This window comes from Clytia hemisphaerica, unplaced genomic scaffold (genome assembly GCF_902728285.1).
Source record: "Clytia hemisphaerica strain Z4C2 unplaced genomic scaffold, Clytia hemisphaerica genome assembly, whole genome shotgun sequence".
In the NCBI taxonomy this organism is placed as follows: Eukaryota; Metazoa; Cnidaria; class Hydrozoa; order Leptothecata; family Clytiidae; genus Clytia; species Clytia hemisphaerica.
In genome coordinates, this window is record NW_027103473.1 from 1,776,674 (window position 1) to 1,794,146 (window position 17,473).

At 34.5% G+C, this 17,473-nt stretch overlaps 2 protein-coding genes across 3 annotated transcripts in view; one reads left to right on the forward strand and one right to left on the reverse strand.

The window, feature by feature from the left end:
• The window catches only part of LOC136798461 (mRNA export factor GLE1-like), a 75,833-nt gene that overhangs the window by 54,537 nt on the left and 3,823 nt on the right, over positions 1–17,473 (forward strand). For both annotated transcript variants that reach the window (XM_067055073.1, XM_067055075.1), the window contains one exon: positions 16,282–16,494. In XM_067055073.1, the coding sequence (XP_066911174.1) occupies positions 16,282–16,494 (213 nt within the window). The remainder of the gene's footprint in view (positions 1–16,281; positions 16,495–17,473) is intronic.
• Positions 4,477–8,522, reverse strand: LOC136798457 (uncharacterized). Its single transcript, XM_067055070.1, has 8 exons — positions 8,008–8,522; positions 7,661–7,817; positions 7,027–7,295; positions 6,652–6,775; positions 6,172–6,370; positions 5,763–5,802; positions 5,421–5,448; positions 4,477–5,176 (listed from the first exon to the last, which is right to left on the reverse strand). The coding sequence occupies exons 1-8, from the start codon at positions 8,077–8,079 to the stop codon at positions 4,644–4,646; spliced, it is 1,422 nt and encodes a 473-aa protein (XP_066911171.1). The 5' UTR covers positions 8,080–8,522; the 3' UTR covers positions 4,477–4,643.

The window sequence follows — 17,473 nt, forward strand, 5'->3', positions numbered from 1 at the left end:
TCTTTGTCAAAGATCTATAATGCATTTATATCCATTTTAATAGAGCTTCTTATCGAGTCCGTAAGCCACCAAAATGTACTTTTAACAACTATATTTTACTTTTTTCCTTGATATTCAGCCATAAATTGATGGTTTTCCTAATCAAAGTGAAAGAAAATATTGAAATAAAAAAATCACAGCACCTTTATGAAGTAAGCCACATTTTCTCTCATTTAACAATATGTAAGCCACATTTTTGGATTGAATATGAGAAATCCAAACCTTTTCTGAGAACTTGCAGAAGGAACTAATGTCATATCCAATTCCATTGCTGAGAAATTGCTTCTCAAAGATTCAGTGCAGGTAGGGTAAGCCACTCGGCATGTCAGCCACAGAATTTACTCACACTTTAGACAGCTATAGATCAATTTTGAGTCAGCCACAAAATTTCATTCTTTTTGCAACGGAAAGCTGAACTATTCAGCTTAACAACAGATGCATTTACAAATGTAAGCCACAAAATGGTTTCACTCTATGAGCAAAGTTGTGGCTGACTGTAAAAATGTCACAAAACAGGGGTTAATTTTTGATTAGCATCAACTTGTTTGTAGAATATATCACTTTAAACTTTATTTTCTTGTCGGGCTGTACTGACCTTTTCAGCTTCTTTTCAAGTCTGTCAAGAAGTTGTTCACATTGGGTCCCATGATAGGTGGTCTTGATCCAAATGGTGGTTTCAGTTTCACGATCTGTATCAGGTTCCTTTGATACAGTGTTTTGGAGAGTTCGGAAAATCAAACTTTTGCACACGTGTTGTGGGAAACCATTCCAAGATGCGAACTTCTTAATTAGAGTAAGTTCGTGTGGAAGTTTATTATTAGAACATAAACGATTTGCCCTTGTGATTAAACTCCGTATCCATGAGGTTTTGTATCTCCATGGGGTGTGACTTTGACCGGCCCGCGCACACGGATTACCTAAAACACACAAAACTTACCAACGTTTCGTAATTTGTGCATTTCGTTAGATGGATACCTTTTATCATGGTTATATAGAAAATCATTCGATTATTTTTATCTGAATGTCATTTTAAGTCATTTGTGATCGTCCACTGCAAAGAGAATCATAGAAACCACACCAGACTTGATTTTTTTATTCTTTCAGTCAAAGCCTTTCTATCTTTTTTCGATTTTATCTCTAGGCTAAACACACTTTTTTTATAAAAATAATTTTATAAGAACGGTAGGCTCAAAAACGTCAAAAATATGGAAAATTTTAGGAACAAAGCTTGGCCTGTAATGGCTGAATTTTAAGTTCACAAAATCACAAACGGTAAATGTAGTAGAAATTGGGTATAAAGCCTCATATATGTCTCAATTTTTCCCTCAAAATAAGAAAATTACAAGAACAAATTAAGCCTCAAAGTGCTAAAAGAAATAACGCCTCAACAAAAGTTAACTGGTTCTTGGTATTATAAAAAAGATCACTGTCGTGTGAAAATAGACAGCCCATACTTTTTTTAAGGCATTTATCTCGAGGGTAAAAATAAAATGAAATAAAATTATGAAAAAAATGAAATTAACAGTAATACCTTGATTATTTTTGATGCATTGATGTAAGCTTTGAAAAATCTTCTAAAACTTTGAATTTGCATCGCTGATTTCAAAAGTGTATTCAAATCTTTCATATCTTTTTGGACCAAAAGTTACAGCCCAAAAAAAAAGGTCCAATTGGTGATAAATTGATAAAAATGGTCGAAATGGACATTTTTCAAGGAGCTATAATCTATATTATAATACGCTCAAATCCGAACTCTCCCATTCTCGTATGAAGCTAGCGACTATTTTAGCTAGCGACTTTTAAACATCCAGCAATTATTTTTCGCACCTTTTCTGTATTTTCAATTGGGCAATTTTAGCCTTAAAATGAAAGTCGTGAAACTATAATCTTTCTTTTTTTTCATAATCTTCTTTTTTGAACATTTTTAGGAGCGTTTCGAAATTGCATACCCATTATATGTTTCTTTTTCATTTTGAAATATCTAATATCTAATATCTATTCGCTAGATGACAATAAAGTAAAACAGGGCCAAATTTGGAGGTTCTTGGCACTTGTTGGCCAAAAATGGTCAAAAAATGGTCAAAATCTTAAAAAAGTGGATTAGTTTAAATTCTTGCATTTTATACTTTTTGTCTTAAAATCTCGCTGGAAAGGCTCACTTTTGAAATTTATTTTGCTTGATCATGAGGCACAATCCTATTCCTAAGAGTTAGACCAAAATGACGATTTCTAACTCAAACTGGGCATTACAGGAGGGTTTCGCCCTCTTATATAGCCAATATTAATATCAATTATATGTCCAATATACTCGACACTGGTACTTAAAGGAAATAGAATATACAAGAAACCGTTTTTACCTATTCCTCTAAGAAGCGAAAAATACATTTAATTTCTCAAAATAACTTAAGTCCCCGGACAAAGTCCTTTTTTAAGGCGCTGAAAGATATACCGTCGTTTTGTTTAAAATAAGACCCCCATTTTTCTAAGGGAAAAAGACCAGGACCTCGGGTAGTTGAAAATAAGCTTCGGAAATTTAGGCAGTTCCGTGAGTAAACACAATATTTTCCGTACTTTTAGAAACAAAAGCTTTCCAAAATGATAAGAATGAAATCTTAGTGCGGAAATGGGATGAAAATATGAAAATATTAGGTTCTCATTCAATCGCCATTCTCGCCCGAACTTAGAATTCTGAAAACCGTTGAAATGCACAAAAATCTCAAAATATTTTAACCTTGATTGTAGTATCAACACCTTTGTTTTAAAGAATGAACCTGATGCTTTACATTTAGTGTTGTTTTAAAACCATCCCTAAATAAAAAGAGGTTTAACTTGGCTAAACAAGTTTAAACCAGAATTACCTTAAAGATTATTTCTCTGTAGGTATTCCGAATCGAAAACCTGAAATATATCTTCAAAAAAATTCCAACGTTCTAACTTCACATCAATAAACATCGCAGAACGAAACAAATAATCTAACCAACAATTTCCAACCATAACGCCATAAAAATGTGAAAGAAGATTGTCTGCCAATTTCGAAATTGTTTGGTGATTGTTTTGAAGTCATAAGAGAAAATATTCATTATGGGACCCAATTAAATTTGAATGACGCAGAATTATCAAATACACTCTTTTTTTCTCTTTCATATGAGAACCGGAAAATTTTTCTTGAGGCTCGGCTAATCTTGTTTTTTTTTACACCTTAGGCCTCAAATTTTTCTTATCCGGTTCTAATTTTAGAGCAAATTTGGGTTATTCTGCTTTGATACCCTATCTTTACCGTTCTTACCCTTAATTTTCCCAAGATTGGTTGCTCTTAGATTTTTCTTATTTTTTTGGCTTTTTTGAGCCGTTTTGTTCTTTTAAAATTGTTCTAATAAAAAAAGAGTGTAATTGAGTTTCGAATGATTTTTTCACAATGATGGATTTTACACGTGGGTGAGAAGAATACCTACGCATCATTTTCTCTCGTTCAAGTTTACTAATCCTCAGTGGTATGTACGTTTTTTATAAGAACAAACTGAGGTACAGGGCCAGGGGCTGTTTGAGAACAAAACACCGCTACGGCCGAACATCTATAAATATTCTACAGTATTGATGACTTTTGATTTCTCAAGAGGTGACACCAAAAAAACTAAGAAAATGTTTAATGTAAGAATTAGGGCACTTTAGAACTTTTATTCATTTTTTTTAGGCAATAAAATTAAAAAAAGGTATCATAGATTTTCTATGCTCCTATAAAAAAGCGTGCATATATAAATAATCCTGACTTAATTTTATCTGGTACCAAGATGGTGAAATTTTCATCCGACACGCTAAAGCTCTGAAGGTCTGGAAAATTTTCAACATCTGGAAGGTTTACATTACGGAATTTTGAAAGACCGCGTCAAGAATTTTGCAGCGGAAGGTCTGGTAACCCAGCCCTTGTTTTCGATGATTGGCGGGTCCAACCGAAATATTTATAGGTTTACGCACAAGGGCTGTTGAACCTGACTGGGGGTGCGGCACATCAAAGGCCGACTATCATTCCTCTCCGATGGGAAATTGGCCCTCTTCTTTAGAGCTTTAGCATGGCCGTCGCCAATCCGCCATCGGAATATCAGATAAAGAGTTAATTGGAAAGATAACATTGTACGATACCATGAGCTTTTAGATATTCTATATGAGGTATGAGTAACAAGTCAAAACGAAAATCGAAATTTTAAGAATATATTTTTCATTGAAGTTTTCTTTATAGTTTTTCTATTTAGGGTATTCATATTTACTTTAGAATTCGTAATTTCTACAAAAGAATATCTTATGTAAAGGTCCATGATACGGTGACGAAAAATTCGGTCTTTCTTATAATTACATACTGTGTTTGGAAGAAAATTTGGAGTAAAGTTTCGGTCGAAGCAGTTGATAGGAGGGGCGCAAAATATGTGTAGGAGAGCAGATTTTTATGATACAGTAATTATCTATTCATAATATAAAAAGATAAGTAATGTGTCATAAAAGTCTGCTCTCCTACGCAAATTTTACACCCCTCTTGTCTACGCTACCGCGAAGATTTCGTCATATTTTACAAGATTTTCTTATAGTCGATCATTTGAACACGTGAACGTATTTCATCCTTGGAATTCTTCATAATTTGCATCCTCGTCACTGCTTTGCCCATCATCTTCTTCTTTTATTACGCCCACACTACCGCCCCCGCCATCTACTGGTTGTAAATATATCCCTTGATACGGTCTCTCGATCAAAACATCATGGTTCGGTTCACTATATCCTGATTTCTCATCAATAACTGGTTCATAGATTACAGACTGTCTTACGTTTAAAGGTTCTTTTGGATCTAGAATGATTTCTGTATACGATCCTTTCATAGATGACATTCGCTCTAATGACCCAGTATTTGTATCTAAAGAAAGTTCCGTATCATTTGCTGCATTTTCCCGGGATTTTACCGGATCGATAGCTTTTTCATATGCAGAGTCAATAGAGTAGTTATCAGTTAATTGATATAAGTCTTTCGCCATTTTGAATTTGAACTCTAATTCCTTTTCTTGCTCTGGAATAATATCTGGTCTGCTTTTCATTTTTTCAGCTCGTTCTTGGATGATTTCGTGCGCCAGTTCTAATACATCTTTGTTGACAATCACTGAGTGATAGAATGAAAATGGATTCAAAAACACCCCTGTCTCAAAGTTAACGGCAAGAATCTTTCAAAATAATCATCACTCTTTAGCAAAAAAGCTTTCTCTAGAACTAAAATTCTGTTAATTCAACTAGCAATACTCTTTAAGAGAACCGGCAGATCCGGGGAGGTCGTAGCAAAATATACTTTTTCTTCCATTCATGAGGTTCTTCACCTTTTCTTAGTACATTAGAACTGTAATATTTACCTCTTGAGCCATCCAAAGTAAGCCCATTCTATAACGAGATAAAAAGGTTAGTGTTAGATATTACTCTATAGAAAATAGAAAAGAAGCATCTTTGACAACCTGTGTTATTTTTCAGATGAATGCCTGATTTAGAAAATAATGCTCTACACTCTAATATATAGTACATGACCGTTAGATTGAAAGTTTCACTTCTAACTCCTTCAGTTTCGAGGACGTCGAATCAGCAATCTTTCATTTGAATTGAAAGGCTACAAATATACTTCCCAGTAACAGACAACAATGCCAACGAAAAGAATAATGCAAATATTTTTCAAGGTAACTTTCGAAAATTGACATACATACCTCTTGCTTTTTAATGACGGCCATATGTTGCTCCTTCAGTCTAAATTATAACAAAAGAAAAATCAAAGTTTTTATCTAGCCTTTAGGCATGAGATTTAGGCATGAAAATAGAGAAACTGATTATGAGACTCAAGTAGAGATGGATAAGTTGGTCTTTGATTCTGTTTTTCTCCTGACAAAGCAATACATTCTTAAACAAAAGGAAAATATGTTTGCTTGTTTTTTACGAGGCTGAAGTATAGCGGCAAAAAAACTCATGCATATTTGCATATTGGGAATTTTAGGAGTACGGGAATATAGAAGCCTCCTCTCTTCAGTACAAGTGGGAAAGTTAGTTTATATAGATAAAGAAACCGACGAATTTGATGAAATCAATGTGGTATCGTTCAAATAAAATTTCGACACCTACCGTTTATTGAGTATGAATAGAATGATAGCGACGATGATAACAAGAAAAGCAACGCCTCCCAATGATGCACCAATCACTATCATCGTTAAACTTGATGTCTTTGGTGTATTCTTTGAATTTTGGTTCAGCGAGGATTCATCATCGTCATTGGTCGTCGATTTTGAAGAAGGGAGTTGTTTGATGATTTCACCTTTGGTATCTATGATAGGTGAATTTGTTCTTAAAGTTTCATCTCTACTTGTGAAGAGGAGTTTAGAGATACTAACCTTTTGAAATAGGTTACACTCCCTGTCTCAGAAGAAGATGGAGAAGGGGTATGAGATCTATTACTTTAGACACGTTTTGGGTGCGGGTGTATAGTCCTTTTCGAATCGAGTATTTCCTCTCAGAGCAACCGCCCATGTTCTGGATTTAAATCTAGTCATTTGTCATTTGGTCGGAATTTTTTTATTCGGTGTAATATTTGTTGTTTATACTTACAATTTCTTTGACCTCCAAATTTAACAAAGACATTGAACGCTTTGTGAACCTCTTTTGCATTACCACAACTGACTACGATGTTCACCAAATGGCCGCGCAACGTTGCGTAATTCGTCAAAGGTATCTAGTTGCAGGTTATGATATAATTTAAAATAGAAACTTCAAATAGAGATTTTAAAATCAATGAAAGATAATGCAAATATTGAAAAGGACACATTTATTCTACTGAAAACACTGTCACATGCTTTTTGACAAAAATAAAAAAAATAAAAAAAAGACCTGGAAACTGAAACCGGCAAATAAACCAACTGCATTCGAAATCGATAATGTTTAATTGAAATTTTCAACCACAAATATTTTAGAGTCAAGACATACCATAATACTAATTGCAGATAATTTTCCTAATTTTAGCAATCGAAAATGGTCGCCAATTTTCTTTTTAGTAATCCAGGGTTGCCAATAATCGAAATTCATAACATTAACTTTTGATATTTCTACATTCTGACAATTCGAAGATGTGATTTGTTTTCCTTCAGAAGAATATAATTCAAAGGTATTCTTTACAATCCATGATTTGTATTTTCGTTCCGATGTTGCATAGAATATAGCTTGACCTTCTTTAGAAGTCAGAATCGAATCTTTACCTACAGTATTGAAAAAGTAATTTAAGGTTTATGGCCCAAAGATTTCTCCGACAAGCAAAAAGTTCAAAAACTATTACAAAAGGAACATTTTTTTCCATCTTTACATAAATATTAAGAACAAGTTAAGAACATTCTAAGGCTTTGTAGTCTCTAAAAGACCCGATTTCTTAGGAAAATAGGCAAAAATATTCAGAAAGAGGTGAATATGTACATTTTGAAGCTTAAAACCCAAAAAGTTAAGGACATCCAAAGACTTGTCTTGATATTTTTGCAATATTTTTGCTAGAATTTAAAAAACAAAATTGCAGAGAAAATTTGTTCAAGAGCATTTGAGAAATTTCTTAAAATGAAAGAAGAAATCGTACCATAAATTGTGCTGACATCATCATTATCGAAACACGATCTTTTGTTCGATTTGGTGACCATATATGAAGAGTGTTTTCGACATGCGCAGTTTGCACACCCTCCATCAGGTTCTGTCCATGTGTCGAAAGTGTTATTCCGCCGAACAATCAAGACTTTCTGCAAAAATGAAATTTTGATGATAGTTGTACATCGGGATTTTCCAAAACATATTGTATCCTGTTCATATACTTTTTACATTGATTTCTTCGGAATTATACGGACTTCATCCTCATACGGATGATCATGCTAAAATTTCATGGACTTCAGACTTGGAAAACTTCTATAATAAAATTCAAATATGACATACCTTCTCCGCTTCTGCAAAATCTGAAATAACCAATGAAATCAATACAAGCAGCAAACGAAAAATACCACTCATTTTTTTGACACTCACAATTTTTTATTTCATCCAAACCAAGGTCTTTAAACTCACGTTAAAAGAAGAAAATGTTACTGATAACGATAATCAAAGGACTCAGAAATCGACCCAAAAACACCAAACAGTTTCAAATCTCCCATTCTCTGGATTAATACCTCAAAGTAAAAGAGGAAAAATACGTCAACAAAGAATAGAAAAACAAAGCACAGTCAGACAAAATGGTTGACCAAAATAAAACAACAAGAAGTGATGACCATCAACTAATGAGACCATGTTTATTTTTCACTCATATTCACCACCATACGAAAACATCACAATATCGAAAGTTTTGTCATAAGAAAATCATTCCCTTTAGTAATATTGTACACAACAACAACAATAAACGTCTTCATTCTTTTTTCTCGATAGAAAGAAGTTTCCGGCACTTTAATTCCTGCATCCTTACTCTCTATATATTGTCACATTGTCAATAATTTGAAAGAAATTACATCATCATTTCATGATCAAAGATGACAAGTGATTGATTAATTGGCCTGAAAAATTTCTTATGGTGATTTAATAAATTAGAAACCTTTTAACTGCAGCATGGTAGCATGAGGTGAAAACGCTTTTTAAGGTGGGGGTGGGTGGGATATTATGGGGGTGGAGGAAGTTGCAGCCCGAGTGAGGCATCAAGTGTTACTTTTTGAATAGAGTGAACTCATCAATTACCAATAGCAAAACTTTGAAAACGAGGTAAAGCGTTGCTAACCTGATAACAGGTTGCGTATTTTCTGGCCCAGTACGTTGAAGCTCTAAAGACGTGGGCGAAAATATACAGTTAGTTTTTAGCGATCTTCGAGCTTCAGCGTGTCGCGTTAAGAAAACTCCACAGCTGTTATCAGGTTAAGCGTTGCTCGTGACGTGATTGATGAAATAGGTCTATTGGTAGAAAGATTCTCAAAAACATTTAAGATTGTATAAAAATTATGAAATACATAAAGAAATATAAAATTATCTACGTTGTAATAAATGTAAAATTTCTTTTTCAAGGAACTTGAATTAGCAATTTCAACAATAACCATTCTTTAAAAAATGAAGAAAACTTAAATTACTATTGACAACGCCACTTTTTTTCGTATTTTTGAACAGTTTCCATAGAACTCCTACCGATAGATTTCTCTTTGATCAACTGGAGTACTGAACTGTAATACGCAGTTTGAAAATCCTTCTTTTTTAAATTATAAAACTCAAGGAACGTCAAATTAGCCTATGGAGCTTGGAGCTTTTTTTACTTTGATCATAACCCGATCATAAAGACATGCAATTTAGGCCAATTTTCCAATTTTCATTTTACTCCCTGGCTCACGAAGTCACAGGGTCATTAACTCTCGTAATTTGGACCATAGTTTAAAATAAAATTTTAGGCTGAAATTACAAAATCTTCGAAATTCAGTCTCTCATTGTTCGATTTTTTGACGTTGTACGAATTTTTTAGTCAAAACACTTGTTATACGTTTTAAAAAGTACATCAATAAGGAGTCCGAATTTTGAGGGTGCCAAATTTTTTTTGGGACACTGGTGTATTTATATTACAGGGCCAACTTTCGCACTTTGTCTCGGACATATCCTTCGAACGCGTCGAACGAAACAAAACGCTTGCAATCCTTATACAATCCTCTACCCCCGGAACTTTGAATTTAACTCGGAACGCTAAAGGAAACCAAAAATGTCCGAGCAGGAATTCGAAAGCAACTCGGAAAAGCAACTCGGGAAGCAAAAATTTCCGAGTTAAAAAATTAAAAAAACGAAAAAAAAGTCGGAAAGTCTGAAAAGAAAGCTAAATCAACGGAGCAAAATATAAAAATAACGTCGCAAAATTCCAAAGATGAAGTCAAAACTTAAAATAAATCGTTTTTATACCTCAGTTATTTTAACTCTGAAAAATAACTCGGGAATACCGGGTCTCATTTTCCGTTCTTCCGACTAACCGAATTAGGTATCCACGTCTGAGAAGCAGTCCTGAAAACGAAAGTAATGTAGTCGTGTTCAGCTGAAAATTACTTTAATAGCCTCGGAAGTCGTAATATACATGATAGCCCTCCATATTGAGAAAACTGTATTTTAAATTTAGTTGCAGGGTATCTTCCAGCCATACCCGACTGTCTAAAGATATCAAACTTTTCAGTTCAACATGCAACAAGCAGATTCCAAAGAAAAGATTCATGGATAGAAATTGGTTTAAAGTTTGCAGGGATTTCTAACAGAATTTAATCCTAGTAGTAAGCTTCTTGAATTAATTTTTTAACATTTGCTTCAGCTGATAATGGAATGCAATAGGGCTACCTAAAACACGTTTAAAAGTTTATAGTCATAAGGGCTACCTAAAACACGTTTAAAAGTTTATAGTCAGAAGGGCAGTCAGGAGAATCATCTATCGAATCATTACCAGGGAATGGTTTTTCCTACAGGCGCTGTGGTATAGTGGTTGTTGACCTTGGTTGCTGCCCAGGCAAATCAATAATGATTGATAATGATTGAAGGTGGTCAGTGACCACATACCAATTTTAACAGTGATTGAGTACTCACTCAACTCCAGATTATGGCATTTTCTTCGACCATTTTCAATAGGACCCTGCCAACGCACCGGACCGACTGTCCGGTGTATTTGTCCGGTGGCAAAAAGTATCCTTTCGCTACACCGGACGCAATAAGTCCGGTGTCAGTCCGGTGTTGCATACAGGGAATTTTGGACGCCGGACATTTATGAAACAAAAAATTAAGAAACACCGGACGCACCGGACTGGTCATGTCCGGTGTTTTGATTGTCCGGTGGAAATAAATATCCTTCTCCGACACCGGACATACGACTTCCTTAAGTCTGGTGTAGAGATTGTCCGGTGGTAAAAAGAATTCTCATTTTACACCGGACTTTTTTTACACCGGACTTTCGCGTGTCCGGTGTTCGTTAAGTCCGGTGCGTCGGCAGGGTCCTTTTTCGATTTGTCAGTTACATCAAAATGCCTCGAAAATGTGAATATGAAAATTGCGTAATCAGAGAACGTATGTCTCGCTCATTATAAAAAGGCCGACACAAACTTTCAATAATTGGATTGTAACATCGAGTTAAGTCTCTTTTGTTAAGTCACCAGGGGGTAAATAAAACAGACCTTGATACATTTATCGTTCGTGTCAACTTGACGATTCGTTTAAAACTCCGCCTCTTAAATATTTGGGGTAGGTAAAAAATGTACAAAGAAATTCATACTTTTCCAACCCGGCGAATCTTTAAAAAAGAAGCGAACAATAAAATATAATTACCCTTTCCAAATAAACCTCTTCGGTGACGAGCGTAGTCTACTCTGACGTAATTGTAAAATTTATGTGATGGGAGTTTGACATAGTAATGTAATGTTGTTTGGGGAATTATGAAGTTCTCTGGAATTTCGATTGCATTTATTCAGGTTGATTTTTTATGACTTCTAATGGTACTTTTTCTAACGAGTTTGATTACTCTGTTCTCACACTTATGTCTTTTTTTTTCGCGTCCTTTTCCGTGATTACTTTTATTTATATTTTTAAAGACAGGTAAGAAGGCATATTGATGTACCTTAAGGGGATTAATTTTCGCGGTAACTTATTTTCGCGAGACAATTTTTTCGCGAAATAATTTAATTTTCGCGGGACTTATTTTCGCGAAAACGGGAAATCTAAATTTTCGCGGGGTTAAAATTTCGCGAATCAGCCCCTTTTTGACCGAATTTCTTTCATTTTCCTAGGGTTTCAGGCAAAAATCATGATTTTAAATTTTTCGCGAGGATTATATTTTGCGAAATTCGCGAATCGAAAGGTTTTTAAAATTTTCGCGAGGATTAATTTTCGCGAATTTCGGAAAAACTCGCGAAATTCGCGAAATATAATCCCCGCGAAAATTAATCCCCTTAAGGTAACTGTTTGTTCAATCATTTCAATTACTTTTCGATTATATACCTTCAATTATATTGAATACCTTCGATTGTATTGAGTACTTTCCAGCCTTCGATTTTATCAAATATGTTTTCAGTCAGTGCTGTAAGTTGGTCTAATATTGATAATATATAACATCCCTCATCTAATAGACCTTTTTTCAAAGAGTCCACCCTGTTGAATAATTATGTAGTCCAGCAGAAAAACAATGATAAATGCATAATTATTACAATATGCATGATACAGTAATTATGCATGGCTCTATCATTGTTTTTATGGCTGGAGTACATAATTATTCAACAGGACGTCCTCTTTGAAAAAAGGTCTATTCCGACGACACCCTTCTTTAGAGAAAGGAATAATATGAAAGCTTGAATCACTGATTGAAAAAGGATTATTCCTTTCTAACCACTAAGCAAAGAAAAACAGTTTCAACCTTTCTATAAATTTCAGCTGATAAAAAGGGTGTCGGAATTAGAGGAGGGGTGTCGACATTAGACCAAGTTACCGTGCTTCAAAATAATCTGAAACCAAGTTTATTCCGAACATGTGATTCACGCGCGAAAACCACTACCGTGAGTGGTCCTAAATCCGACAGTCCTGCCTAAATATACGACCCCCCAATACCGTGAGAGGTCCTAAAGCCGACACCACTGCCTAAAGCCAATGGGGTCTTTCAAAGATACAAACTAAAATAAAAACAAACCTTTCGCTCTGTGACGCAACGAAGATACCAAAGTGTCAACTAAACTGAGAGATTTGATACACTGAACCAATTGAACCAAATAACAATAATTGCTTCTTATAACAAAACGTATTTTTTTATTGCAATATGCACAACGTCATAAATGACAACAGTAGTAACAGCATCATAAAAAGTAACGAGATGTTTTGATTTTCCAAAGCACACGAAAATATAAAAGAGGTCTGTGTACGAGCGTGCTCATTTTGAAACGTTATGTAATCAAGCCTGGTTTCTATTACTTTACACTGGCACTTGGCTTGATTGCGGGGCCGGGACTTTGTGTAAGGATACATATAGACGACGTATATTACATTATATTATATATTACATGATAAGAATACAAATAGACGACGTATATTACAATTATTATGTATATTACATGACACCTTGCTCCTATTCTAGTAAAGATAATATATGTCGTCAAAGAGTACACTTAAATGAAGAGCTAACCGATTGCGGGCCTTCTGTAAATTAACATCCGGACTTATGGGTGGTAAAGAGGGTGTTGATAGTTGCCGCCTCATTGATTTGATGTTTGTTATTCAAATTAAGTGCTACCACATATTAAGTGCTACCACATCCGCCCTTTTTTCAACTTTGCGCCACTTTTACAATTTAGTCTGTTTGTTTCTTGATGGAAACCAGTCCAAGTTGTTTCGTATTTTTCCCGCACAAGTCACTTTTATTACAAAACTGTTATTGTTTTAAACATGAGCAACTGATCCAGAATAAAAGGTAATTATTTTTACAACTCACACTTTTTAATTACATTAATTGACATCTTGACATTACAGCTATCTTGTTAGATGTTTTGTTTCGAGAGTTCTAGCAATAGTAGTTTATCGTTTAACTTGGAGAGGGAATGTTTGTAAACATAGAATTTTTTTTCATAACAGTTATTTGGGGGGTCGGAATTAGGCAGTGGTGTCAGCTTTAGGTCCTCTCACGGTAACTGCTATGAAAAAAATTCTATGTGTACAAACATTCCCTCTCCAAGTTGAACAATAAACTATATTGCAAGAACTCTCGAAACAAAACATCTAACAAGATGACTAAAATGTCAAGATGTCAATTAATGTGATAAAAAAAGTGCGAGTTGTAAAAATAATCACCTTTCACCTAATCAATTTTGTAATAAAAAATTATGTTTTGTATAAGGAGCAATTAATGTTTTGGTTCAATTGGTTCAGTGTATCAAATCTCTCAGTTTAGTTGACACTTTGGTATATATCTTCCATTGTGTCACAGCAAAAAGTTTGTTTCTATTTTAGTTTGTATCTTTGAAAGACCCCATCAGATTTAGGTAGGGCTGTCGGATTTAGGACCACTCTCAGTTTCGTTTTCTCTGACCAATCAAAAAACGCAATATGAGTTACTTGAGGAAACCCAGATCGAAGGCACACAAAATGGCGGGGAAAATGGCTGGGAAATAAGGGGGTCAATCTTAATGGCGGGGCTTCTTTTTGTGCTTTGGTTTTAGGTCAGTTTTTTTTGTTTTTTCTTAAAGATATATCATATTAATTGGTAATTGGAGTTGTCAAAGTTATCGAAAGTAATCTATCAGGCTAGCTCTAATGTCTAAAGCTCTAAAACAGCATCTAATAACATGAAAACCAGAATATGATTCTTCAATGGGAATCAAAACTATAAAGTGCACTTACAAGCATCAGTATCAGATCTAACAAAATTAATAACGACACTGTCATCATTGACAATAAACTTTTCTGTCAAGAGCCTTGTAAACATTCCAACAACTTCTATCAAAATAATCTTTCACAGCTAAATCTACCATTTTTACCGCAGTCCAAGGATTGAGTCGAGAACGCTTGCAGAACACCCCCAAGCTCCTGCGTGGGTGAAAAACTTTAATCCGTCAATCATTCTCTCAAGCAAAGAGTAAGCAAAGCGATTCTAGCTTAACAATAGTGCCGCGGATCATCAGTGGATAGTATTCAATTATCATTGTACCTTTATTTTCATTCCTAGAACTTTTGCAAAAAAAAAGGAAAAATAGAAAAGTTGTATTTTTTTATACTCTACTGTACTCACATACTGAATTTGAAAGATCTTCTATGTGGCGTTTTTTTTGCAAACTTTAAAAAACAGATTTTTGTCCCGCTTTTGCAGGACTTTAGCTTTAGTGCATGCGTGCAGCATAGGGTACAAAGTCCAAATATGCGTTTTCTCCCGTAATTTTTGTATATATATGAAGAGTTAGGTCTATACTGTCAATAAAAATCAAAGTACTCGAACTGTTATCGAGTCTTTGAAGGGTTGTTAAGAAAGTGATTGAATACTCACAATTTTTTTGAAATTTTAGTACTCGACATTCGATTGTTAATCAATAATTGAATTAGAAAATTTGCCTTATTTGATTCAAACCTTGCATTTTTCTAGCAAGTCAATTGTGTGCGCACATATGTGAGTTATGAGTATATGTCATATAGTATATATTATATGAGTTATGTCTGCAACTTTTTGAATTTTCTCCCCAGACAAATTTACTTTGGGAAATCTACTTTCAGATTTTGCTTTCCCTATCCCCTAGCTCTGCCTAGCTCTAAGAAAATTTTTAAAATCGACCTTGAACAACCTTGCTTAAGATAAATTATTTGATTAGAATCTCCTTTTTCCGTTCACATTTTGCAAGAAAAAGAGGTCTTCAAAAAATATGCACTTTGTTAAGTGGAAAAAGTGACTTTATTAAGCTAGGCACTATCAAGATTTAAAAAAATCATAACTTTTACAAATATTGCACGTCCCTAGATTTTTCACTGGGGCCTCAAAGTTAGAATATACTAAAGCAATGGGTGGTGATAGCAGATTGCGCTCTTATTACAAAATGTGTCAGTTTTTATTACAAAGTACGTTAGGTGTTAAAAGTGCGCCAGGGTGTATTTATAAAGTGTGACAGGTATTACACAGTGCGTTAGTACAACCTGGGTAAATTCTCTTACAGAGCCATAGCCTTTAGAGTGAATGTATGTCATGTGCAGAGTATTGGAATCTGACTGGAGATTGAATATAGATACTTATACTTGGTATTGATACGATTGGTACATGCTGAAGTTTTTTAACACAACATATTGTCATTTTTTTCCAAAAAGCTCAAAAAGGTGGGGGCTAAAGGTGTTTCAAATGTTTAGAGTGGACCTAAAAATGTACGTGGGAGGAAGCTGAACTCTCATCATTTAACGTGGGAGCTGAATACTTCATCTTATAATGTTGGCTTCAATTACTCAAACTGACTCAAATCAAAGCTTGTGAGGCTGAAATTTTTTTATATATTTTTATATAAAATGAGCAAAATATTTTATCTTAACCTTCGAACTCCAACACAATTTACATTGAATAACCCTTTTTTTTGTGGAACAAACTTTCAAAAGTCTCCGGGGTCGAAAGCCCTGGGGGCTATTAAAATTTCTATTTAAAAATTACCATCTATTACCATTTTAAATGTTATTTGATAATTTGATAAAATGTTAACCACATCTCCTCTGCTCTTTCAACAGACAAAAACAAAAATGGCAGATATTGACAGCATTGTGGCTCAATTAAAACAAACAAAGAAAGGGAGGTTGAAGTATGATCAACAAAATTGGAATGAGATTTTCGATGAGACCTCAAAAACACCTGAGTTGCGTATATCGCCCTTCTCTATCAAAACCAATTCACGACTGGCTACAATGACCAAAAGTCATTCCATTGGAAACCAGAATAGAAAGGTATCATGTTCACTCTACTGTATTTTTATAAAGACATTGGGATTTCTGGTCGGTTTGTCATGGTTAATGCAAGAAGAGCCCTTTCAAGTTTTACTGAACGATATTCAACAGCTAAAATATTCAGTTGCAATAAACAGTTGAAATTTTCCAAATTTCTCCACAAATTAAAAAAAAATTATATTAGGACTTCCTTGACACTATTATATACGCTTTCACAGAAGAACATGTTAGCGGAGCGAGCGAGAAAAGATTTTGAATCTTTACAACGATTGATGTTATTGCGATTTTTGGTTCTTCAAATGTCAATCTTCTTTCTGCCCCCTTTTTTTTTTTTATTCATAGAATTATATTTCACAGGTCTATCGACCTCTACGAAATAATTTTAGATTTATAAATTGTCTAATTCTTCATCTGTCGTCCAGTCGTCAGAAGATATGGACAGAAGAGAAGACGTTGTTTTGGTCTTTGTCCTAGATTTTCGAACTAGGCGAAGGTTTGTTCTAGGGCTTCCTCTTACATGCCAAACGAAATCGTCATTTTCTGAATTCATTTTTTTCGCCTTTTGGCACATATCTTTAATGATTTTTCTTTCGTTGATGGTGAAGTCGTCTGTGATGCTAAAGCCACCAATTTCATTGAATCGTTTCAGCTTATGCAGATTTTGCATTATCCGTTCTTTTTCCTCTATACTTTTTAAGATCAACTTGATTGGACGCCAATGTAGCCCTTTTTGGTTTTGTCCAATGCGATGATGGTGGGACGGTTTGATATCTTGAACGCCAATGTTACCTAGTATACCTTCAATATCTATTTTGTCCTGTTCCTGTTGTTCCTCTTTGTTGTCTACCTCTAATTCCACCATTCCATGTATAATAATATTTCGTTTTCTTGATTCGATGTCTCTTTCTTCATTCTTGTTTTCTTGTTGGTGTTCTCTCACTGCTGATTTGAAATTATCCTTGTGTTTCTTAGTTATTTC

What these genes read in the sequence shown, in the direction of transcription:
- LOC136798457 (XM_067055070.1), bottom strand. Translation starts at nt 8,079, where the DNA reads ATGAGTGGTATTTTTCGTTTGCTGCTTGTATTGATTTCATTGGTTATT. An exon ending in TGATGTCAGCACAATTTATG is followed by an intron (nt 7,296 to 7,660) that starts GTACGATTTCTT and finishes TCAATACTGTAG; the next exon opens with GTAAAGATTCGATTCTGACT. An exon ending in CTATTCATACTCAATAAACG is followed by an intron (nt 5,803 to 6,171) that starts GTAGGTGTCGAA and finishes GTTATAATTTAG; the next exon opens with ACTGAAGGAGCAACATATGG.